The sequence below is a fragment of the Heterodontus francisci genome, chromosome 1, assembly GCF_036365525.1.
Source record: "Heterodontus francisci isolate sHetFra1 chromosome 1, sHetFra1.hap1, whole genome shotgun sequence".
NCBI lineage: Eukaryota > Metazoa > Chordata > Chondrichthyes > Heterodontiformes > Heterodontidae > Heterodontus > Heterodontus francisci.
Window position 1 is genome coordinate 242295603 of NC_090371.1, and position 9989 is coordinate 242305591.

The window sequence follows — 9989 nt, forward strand, 5'->3', positions numbered from 1 at the left end:
TTTGGTATTCTTCCTTGAAGAGATGAGGAAGGGACAAATGCCAAAGGGTAGAGGTATCATGCCAGCCTCCTACATAGTGAGTGTTGACATGAAGGGGCCTCTGTGTGTTGTCACAAACTATCTGCACATTCATGGGGTGGAATTCCTTCCTATTCACACAGGTGAGATGGTGCTGTCATGTGTCTTCAAAGCAACTTGTGTGCCATCAATGGCATCCTGGAACTTGGGGAAGAGAAAAACCTCTCGCTCTGCGGCCTCACTGTAATGCCAAAGCTAATGAAATGAGCTGTTCTGCTGTAAAGGGAATCAGTGACCTGGCTTATGTTTGACTGTACTGCTTCCTTTAGCCTGCCTGAAATAAAACTGAGCCATCAAAGTTGAGAGCAGTGGTCATAGCCATGGAAGGAGTGGGGTTGAAAGATGAATGTGACGTCAGATCTTCATGCAACAACAGAGATTCTTCTAACTCTTCCAATACAAAGCTCCTCAAAGGACCTGTATTGCCTATAAAGTTGTTGGGCAAGTGGCAGGGTCGGTTGGTTGGAATGGGTTGGGAAGGAGGTGGTGTTGTATTATCTAGTAGACTTAATTCTTCTAGCCTGGTGCCTCACTCTCCTTCACGCTAACCTATTGGATCTCTTCCACCTCCATAATAATAATGGCACACAGTGGTATGACCTGGGGATGAACTATAACTGCTCCTGTGTTGCTCTGATTATGATGGATGGGCCATAATTTTATGTTCCCCCCGGAGTGAGCTGGAGGCAGGAGGGGCGTCAAAATGAATGAGAGGCAGCGGGGTGCCGTTCCTGTTGCTTACCTGCCCCTGCTGCCATTTTACCAGCAACGGGGGAGGATGAAAACTGCATGCCCGCCCCAGGTCAATTGAGGCCCTTAAGTGACCAATATATTATGACACAAGCCACGCAAACTGAAGCACCTCCCCCCATCCTCCTAATCGACCCTAGCTCCCTCATTCGGCCTAGCCGATTTTCTCCGGTGAGGCTCAAAACCCCAATCACCTTTCGGGACCGGCGTCCATGGTCCTCTTCTCGCTAGGTGCATTCCCAGCAGTGGCCACTGCTCCCAGTGGCACTGCTGGGACTGAGGAGATGACAGCCCTCTGATTGGCTTGCAGGTCCTGGAGGCGGGACTTCCTGCCTCAGAGGGCCTGGGCCATGCAAAATTACTGTGTGGCTTCCAGGCCCAGTAGAAAAGGGCTTACCCCAACTTTTCAGCGGGTGGGTTGGGCCTCTGCCACCATGTAAAATTCTGGCTGGGGTCTGACCCAGTACCAGGCAGTCAAAATCAAGTGTAGGTCCCAGTAGCAACCAATTTCAAAAAAAGGGGTTTGAAAACAAGTTTTCAGACTGCTGAAGTGAATAACAAGACTCTGCATATCTCACACTCATCTGTTCCGCCTTGATCACAAGATTCTGACAGCTGCTGTGCCTCTTTTATATCAGTCGAACTTACCCCAAGTACAACAGTAGATCAAAACCAGGGGAGATGCCTCCATAGCAGCACTTACTGCCATGTAGCTGTATGCAAGTTAAGCCAGTGGGAGTTGGTGGGCAGATCATGGAAAACTACAAAAATCACAAGGAAATTCAGGTGACATATTTGGCTACTCTTCCTGCTCTTGCACTGCTGCATCTGTTGTCCTCCAAAGATCTATTCTTGGCCCTTTCCTATTTGTCAATTACATGCTTCCCCTCGGCGACATCATCCAAAAGTACATCATCAGTATTCACATGCACACTGATGCCACTCAGCTCGGCCTCATTACCACCTCTTATGTCTCTCCCACTGTCTCTAAATTGACAGACTACTTGCCCGGCAATTAGTACTGGATGGGCAGAAATTTCTTCCAACTAAATATTGGGAAGACCAAAGCCATTGTGTTCACTCCTCACCACAAACTCCATTCCCTAGCCACTGACTCCATCCCTCTCCCCGGCAACTGTCTGAGGGTGAACCACACAGTTCGCAATCTTGGTGTCATATTTGACTCCAAATGAGCTTCTGACCATATATCCACTGCATCACAAAGATTGCCTATTTCCACCTCTGTAACATTGTTTGACTGCACTCCTGCCTCAGCTAATCTGCTGCTGAAATCCTCAACCAGAGGATTGTTACTTCTAAACTTGACAATTTCAATTCATGCCTGGCTGGCCTCCCACTTTCTGCATTCCATAAACTTGAGGTCATCCAAAAATCAGCTGCCAATATCCTAACTCGCGCCAACTCCTATTCACCCATCACCCCTGTATTTGTTAACCTACATTGGCTCCTGGTAAAGCAACAGCTCGATTTTAAATCTCTCATCGTTGTTTTCAACTCCACACATGGCCTTGCCCCTTTCTATCTCTGTAATATATACAACACTCTGGGATATCTGCTCTTCTCCAATTCCAGCCTCTTAAAAACATAAGATCATAGCAAATTAGAGCAGGAGGAGATCATTTGGCCCTTTGGACCTGCTGTAAGATCATGGCCGATCTTTTACCTGAAATCGACTTTCCCACACTATCCCCATTTCCTTTAATTCCCTTAGTGTCCAAAAATCTAGCGGCCTCTGTCTTGAATAGACTTAATGAAGGAGATTCAGAACCCTTTAAGTGAAGAAATTTCTCCTCATCTCAGACCTCAATGGCCAACCCCTTATTCTGAGACACTGGCCCCCTGTTTTAGATTCTGCAGCCAGGGGAATCCCCCACTTTAATCATACCACTATTGACCATGCCTCAGTGACCAAGGCCTGAAGCTCTGCAATTCCCACCATAAACTTCTCCACTTTTCTTTTTGAATGGCGGAGCAGGCTCGACGGGTTGAATGGCTTTAACCTGTTCCTATGATCCTATGTTCCTAGTACTAGTCTCTCCCATAAGGGGAAACATCCTCTCAGCATCCACCCTGTTAAGTGCCCTCAGGATCTTATATGTTTCAATAAGATCACCTCTCATTCTTCTAAACTCCAATGGATACAGGCCCAATCTGTATACCTTTCCTCAGAAGATAATCTCTTTGTCGCAGAAATCAGTCGAGTGAGTCTTCTCTGAACTGCTTCTAAAGCATTTATTTATTTAGAGATACAGCACTGTAAGAGGCCCTTCGGCCCACCGAGTCTGTGCTGACCATCGACCACCCATTTATACTAATCCTACATTAACCCCATATTCCTACCACATCCCCACCTTCCCTCAATTCCCCTACCACCTACCTATACTAGGGGCAATTTATAATGGCCAATTTACCTATCAACCTGCAAGTCTTTGGCTGTGGGAGGAAACCGGAGCACCCGGCAAAAAACCACACGGTCACAGGGAGAACTTGCAAACTCTGCACAGGCAGTACCCAGAATCGAACCCAGTTGCTGGAGCTGTGAGGCTAACCACTGAGCCGCCATTATATTATATTATATCCATTATTTAGTAAGGAAACCAAAGCTGTACATAGTACTCCAGATATGGTCTCACCGACGCCCTGTACAAATGTAGCAAAACGTTCTTCCTTTTATATTCCATTCCTCTTGCAATAAATGACAACATTCCATTTGCCTTTCTAATCAGTTGCTGCACCTGCACGCTAACATTTTGTGAATCACTTTGTACGACTGAGTTTTGTAATCTATCTCCATTTAAATAGTATGCTGCTTAAGACACTCTTTAAAAGCTGCCTCTGCGGCAAAGCTTTTGGTCATCTGCCCTATTATCTCCTTATGTGGCTTGGTGTCACATTTTATTCTATAATGCTGGTGTGAAGCGCCTTGGGATGTTTAACGACATTAAAGTTACCATATAAATGAAGCTTCTGTTGTTGCTGCTGTAAGGTGGCAGAAAAGACTTTCACCCAAATTTCCTTTCTAAACAATTGTCCTGGCACTGCTAATATTCAGAGAAGATTGAGGAAATACAACCCCTGCATTTTTAAAACCTCTGTAGAGGTTTCCAAGTAGATCAGCTGCTCGTACCAATTTTAGACCAGCACTAATGAGAATGCAAATGCGCAATTCAGGAAACCTGTGTGTCTTGCCCTCTCGAGGTCACCAGTGGAAACAATATTTCTTTTTAAAGGTGCCACAGATGTAACACATTTGGAGAAAATTCGAGGCATGTTAGTCAATGATTGCTACAGCTGCCGTTACAGTGCTTGATGCTGAGAACTCAGAGCAAATTGCAAAACAATTCAGAATATATTTTTAACACTTAGCTTAATGATTAAGTTAAGACAATATCAGCCGCCAGCTTTACAATACACAGAATTATAATAAAATAATATAATATTTAATATATATATATATAATATATAATAAATTAAGGACAAACATTTCAGAACAATTCTAATTAAAAAAACATTTACAATCAACTGCAAATACACATTTTAATGACCAGTACAACATAATTTTTGGAACTAATAAATAAATTAAAAATAAGCCATTTTAGGACATATCTGGATAATAAAATAGAAATGGCAATGAACTCAAATAACAAGCATAATACTGACAATTTGTCATACCGAGCAACATATATTTCCATTGAGTAATTACATCCTTTAACATCACTACCTGGCAGCAAATGTTAAGAATCTGAAAAACAATTAAAAATAATTATCCAAAAGAGCTATAGGTCAAGCTATCTGATATTTCACACCCAATGTCTCACTTGTTGTGAGATTACTTTGGTGCATGGGAAGTAGTTTAAGTAAATAAGAAAATGTTCAGATTTCAGTGCTTCAATTGCTAAAATTGTTAAATAAAAAGAACAATTTTAAACAGCGAATGCTAAGTTAAACCAAGTTTACATTCAAAGACTGCAATGGCCCTGCACCAAGCCAGGGCAGATAAATGTAAATTCCGAATCTTCTATGGATGTTTTAGTCCCTTGACAATTGGAATTCAGCTTCTCTTCAGTGAGATCAATCCGTCTTCTTGGAACTATGGAAAATACAAGAATGAATAAATAAATGTACTGAATGTTTGCACCTTACAAGGATATATAGGAAAGACAAAATCTTTTAAAAGCCATTAAAAACTGTAGGAAATTGTTTTCGTTGGTTGAATATATTTACGGTGTTGACTTGAAGCTGAATGAGATATTACATATTTAATATATATGCAATATTAAATATTCAGATGCAAGTCCACCCTGATGAGATGTGTGGGCTCCCTCTAACATATTGAACATTGAGTGCGGTCTCAGCTCAGCAGTGTGTTTCCAATCTTGTTCCGTCAGGGCTATAGTTTCATGTTCACTGGCAGTGCATGGTCATTTCATTTAAGCACCCATTCTTGGAGTATTTGTGAGCTGTTTAACTATGAGGCTATTACAGCCAAACCTGAACCTGTGTTTACCTCATGGCAAAAAAAAACCCGCTTTCCAACAGGGGCGACTGTATAGTGCTCAGGAGCAGGAGCCATACAGATTTATGTCCTTCAGTAGCCTTGGGATACGGAACCAATGCTGGAAGTTTCCAGCTGTAGTCAGCGAATCCAGCACAAACCAAAGATCATCACTGGAGTTTTCCTGGTCTGCACTGGTCAGAACCACATCACAAGTTGTAATGCTTCACTGAACCATTAGGGGTTAGGTTTGCAACTCAGCAAATACCGTTACCAGAAAGCTAGCATGAGTATTTTACTGAGGTTGGGTTCGACTAAATGTAGAGAAACCCATCAATGTGACTGACTTATACCACACTGTAGTGTTTGATATTGTGATCTGGTGCAAAGTTGTAAACTAGGTAAAAGTACAGTGAAAAGAGAAACCGTTTCCTTCTCCCCGTCCCTCACTCCACACAGAATGGAACTTACTGTTTGATCATCCTCTCAATTACTTTCTTCACCCAGTGGGCTACAGGATCCAGACATACTCGATCCATGTGTTTAAGGGTGGCACTGAAAGAAGTGAAGAATGACATTTATTACAAATCATCAGTCTTCTACTCTCTCTGAAAGAGCTAATTAAATCGAGAATAATTACTGTTGTTCTTCAATACATGAAAGGGAAAGGAACTAAACACTTACATAATTTCTACATTTTCACAGTGAGGACCACTTGGAACAATTTCAATATTCTCCATGAACCTCGGATGGATGAACGTTGAGGATGTTTTGATACACTGACAACGCAGGTTCATTCCTGCTCTTCCAATAGATGCAGCTGTAAATTTAACAAATTGAAGGACTTTAAGATTTATTTTTAGATTTGTACTGAGTGCCTCTTTTTCTTATGCCCACTTTCTCAATTGGGACTAAAATGATATCTATCTCCTATAATCAGTTTCCTGAAGGTCACCTCTCTGATCCCAGTCAATCAGCAAATGATATTGCAGGTTGAAGGGAGAGCTTGCATTCCTGTTGTAATAATTTCTAACACTCAAGTTAACTGAAGGAAGAATTAAGTGTTTTGAATTTTCTGATGTCAAAATTATTTTACTGTTTCCTTCAATTTTCCAACTACTTTGACACTCATTGAGTGAGGTGAGAGTGACTGCCCTTGACATCATGGCAGCATTTGACCGAGTATGGCATCAAGGAGCCCAAGCAAAACTGAGGTCAATGAGAATCATGGGTAAAACCCTCTGCTGGTTGGAGTCAAACTTAGCGCAAAGGAAGATGGTTGTGGTTGGTGGAGGTCAATCATTTGAGCTCCAGGACATCATTGCAGCAGTTCCTCAGGGTAGTGTCCTAGGTCCAACCATCTTCAGCTGCTTCATCAATGACCTTCCTTCAATCATAAGGTCAGAAGTGGGGATGTTCGCTGATGATTTCACAATGTTCAGCACCATTCGTGACTCCTCAGATACTGAAGCAGTCTGTGCAGAAATGCAGCAAGATCTGGACAATATCCAGGCTTGGGCTGATAAGTGGTAAGTAACATTCACACCCATATTTTTTTTTATTCATTCACGGGATGTGGGCTTCGCTGGCCAGGCCAGCATTTATTGCCCATCCCTAATTGCCTTTGAGAAGGTGGTGGTGAGCTGCCTTCTTGAACCGCTGCAGTCCATGTGGGGTAGGTGCACCCACAGTGCTGTTAGGAAGGGAGTTCCAGGATTTTGACCCAGCGACAGTGAAGGAACAGCGATATAGTTCCAAGTCAGGGTGGTGTGTGACTTGGAGGGGAACTTGCAGGTGGTGGTGTTCCCATGTATTTGCTGCCCTTGTCCTTCTAGCTGGTAGAGGTCGCGGGTTTGGAAGGTGCTGTCTAAGGAGCCTTAGTGCATTGCTGCAGTGCATCTTGTAGATGGTACACACTGCTGCCACTGTGCGTCGGTGGTGGAGGGAGTGGCGGGCCGCTTTGTCCTGGATGGTGTCGAGCTTCTTGAGTGTTGTTGGAGCTGCACCCATCCAGGCAAGTGGAGAGTATTCCATCACACTCCTGACTTGTGCCTTGTAGATTGTGGACAGGCTTTGGGGAGTCAGGAGGTGAGTTACTTGCCTCAGGATTCCTAGCCTCTGACCTGCTCTTGTAGCCACGGTATTTATATGGCTACTTCAGTTCAGTTTTCGGTCAACGGTAGCCCCTAGGATGTTGATAGTGGGGGATTCAGCGATGGTAATGCCGTTGAATGTCAAGGGGAGATGGTTAGATTCTCTTTTGTTGGAGATGGTCATTGCCTGGCACTTGTGTGACGCGAATGTAACTTGCCACTTATCAGCCCAAGCCTGGATATTGTCCAGGTCTTGCTGCATTTCTACACAGACTGCTTCAGTATCTGAGGAGTTGCGAATGGTGCTGAACATTGTGCAATCATCAGCGAACATCCCCACTTTTGACCTTATGATTGAAGGAAGGTCATTGATGAGGCAGCTGAAAATGGTAGGGCCTAGGACACTACCCTGAGGTTCTCCTGCAGTGATGTCCTGGAGCTCAGATGATTGACCTCCAACAACCACAACCATCTTCCTTTGCGCTAGGTATGACTCCAACCAGCGGAGGGTTTTCCCCCTGATTCCCATTGACCTCAGTTTTGCTAGGGCTCCTTGATGCCATACTCGGTCAAATGCTGCCTTGGTCTCAAGGGCAGTCACTCTCACCTCACCTCTTGAGTTCAGCTCATTTGTCCATGTTTGAACCAAGGCTGTAATGAGGTCAGGAGCTGAGTGGCCTTGGTGGGACCCAAACTGAGCATCACTGAGCAGGTTGTTGCTAAGCAAGTGCCGCTTGATGGCACTGTTGATGACACCTTCCATTACTTTACTGATGATTGAGAGTAGGCTAATGGGGCGGTAGTTGGCCGGGTTGGATTTGTCCTGCTTTTTGTGTACAGGACATACCTGGGCAATTTTCCACATTGCAGGGTAGATGCCAGTGTTGTAGCTGTACTGGAACAGCTTGGCTAGGGGCGCAGCAAGTTCTGGAGCACAGGTCTTCAGTACTATTTCCGGAATATTGCCAGGGCCCATAGCTTTTGCAGTATCTAAAGCTTCAGTCGTTTCTTGATATCACGCGGAGTGAATCGAATTGGCTGAAGTTTGGCATCTGTGATGCTGGGGACTTCAGGAGGAGGCTGAGATGGATCATCAACTCGGCACTTCTGGCTGAAGATTGTTGCAAATGCTTCCGCCGTATCCCACGAATGAATAAAAAAAAATTGGGCTGAATTTTTCTGGTCCCTGGGTGATGGGTGGGGGGCCTGGCAAAAAATCAGGGAGCCTTATCGGGACAGCTCCCCATTGCTGTCCCACTGCTGGGGAGGTTTCCCAGCGCCGGCAGGAGGTGGGCTGCAAGGCGGATCAGTTCTCTGCTCTAGCTGATTTGCATAATTAAGGCCACAATCACAGGCCATTTTACGGGGCCACCAACATTTTGTCAATGGCGGAGCACTCCCCTGCCATTTAGGGATGCCACCTACTACACGGAGGCGATCTCCCACCTGCAGCCTGTGGGGCCATCAGAACCAGAGGACCCATGGCCCAAAGAAGGGACTGTCAACCCCACTGGCAACAATGATGCCCCCGGAGGGGTTTCCCCTCCATCCTGAGGGGCCTACCAGCATTAGCCCCCTAAATTTTCATTTTTAAACTCCTGTCCAAGGCTGTCTCAGCAGTGCCCACCTCTCTGTGGTGCTGCTGAAACTTCAGAGCTATTGGCCTCTGATTGAGCTGGCGGCATCAGGCAGTCCGCCCGCCGTCCTTAGCTGGACCACAAGCCTGCAGGCAGCCAATTAGAAGGCCACCTGCGGTAAAACCACTGCGGCAGCCCTGCTGGAATTTGCTGTTCAGTTCAACGTCAGGGTCTCGAAGCTCCGTGGTACAATTCAGCTCATTAATTCTAATTATATATACTCCCTCATCTGTGGCTATAGTCATAAACAGTTTTTAATGCTGAACTATACTGATATATTTTAATAAATAGTGAATAGGATTCCTTTCCCTGTTAATTTTCATCTACAATGTATATTTGTGGCAAAGCCAGTCAGTGAAATACAGACCCAAATTGATTCCATATAATTATAGATTCTGTATAAATACTGTGAAAACTTTCTTACCTTGTGTGGATAACACATACAGTACAAAGAGAGTGAGAACGTTGAGAGTAATGTTGCTTTTCATTGTGCTTTACTTGTGTGATGATCTTTATCTTCTAGCTGTTGTTGTGCTGCTGCAGCCTGTGACTGACTCATTGCTGTTCACCTGCTGTATTTGTAGCCAGAATTACTTGACTCACTGGGAGAAGTTGACGCATTCTGGAATTTCTCCGGATGTTAAGTATTACAACAGAGCTAATCATTAATAAAATCTATGTAAAAGCCCAATGAAAAGAGAAACCAATTTGTTAATTACAGTCAATTAGAGCACTTTGATGAGAATTTTAACTATTGCAGCATCAGCCTTTTTTTCCAGCCCCATGTGGCGAAAATAAGCTGTTAATCATAACTGAATATAATGAAAGATTTTCACAGCACCTTGTAATGAAAATATTGCCACATACAATGTAAGTGATATTAAAATCAAAGATAATTTACCAATGAGCCCATCA

The 9989-nt window shown here is 44.1% G+C and overlaps 1 protein-coding gene across 1 annotated transcript; it reads right to left on the reverse strand.

Annotated features, from left to right (window-relative positions):
• Nucleotides 1–4399: 4399 nt before the first annotated feature.
• LOC137357359 (interleukin-8-like) lies at nucleotides 4400–9606 on the reverse strand. Its single transcript, XM_068023671.1, has 4 exons — nucleotides 9499–9606; nucleotides 6029–6164; nucleotides 5816–5899; nucleotides 4400–4939 (listed from the first exon to the last, which is right to left on the reverse strand). The coding sequence occupies exons 1-4, from the start codon at nucleotides 9560–9562 to the stop codon at nucleotides 4921–4923; spliced, it is 303 nt and encodes a 100-aa protein (XP_067879772.1). The 5' UTR covers nucleotides 9563–9606; the 3' UTR covers nucleotides 4400–4920.
• Nucleotides 9607–9989: the final 383 nt, after the last annotated feature.

Bases quoted from the DNA above. Each gene is read 5' to 3' on its own strand.
- LOC137357359 (XM_068023671.1), bottom strand. From the start codon at position 9,562: ATGAAAAGCAACATTACTCTCAACGTTCTCACTCTCTTTGTACTGTAT. The intron at 6,165-9,498 runs GTAAGAAAGTTT...TTAAATTTACAG, and splicing joins GTATGTGTTATCCACACAAG to CTGCATCTATTGGAAGAGCA. The intron at 5,900-6,028 runs GTAAGTGTTTAG...CACTTCTTTCAG, and splicing joins TGTGAAAATGTAGAAATTAT to TGCCACCCTTAAACACATGG.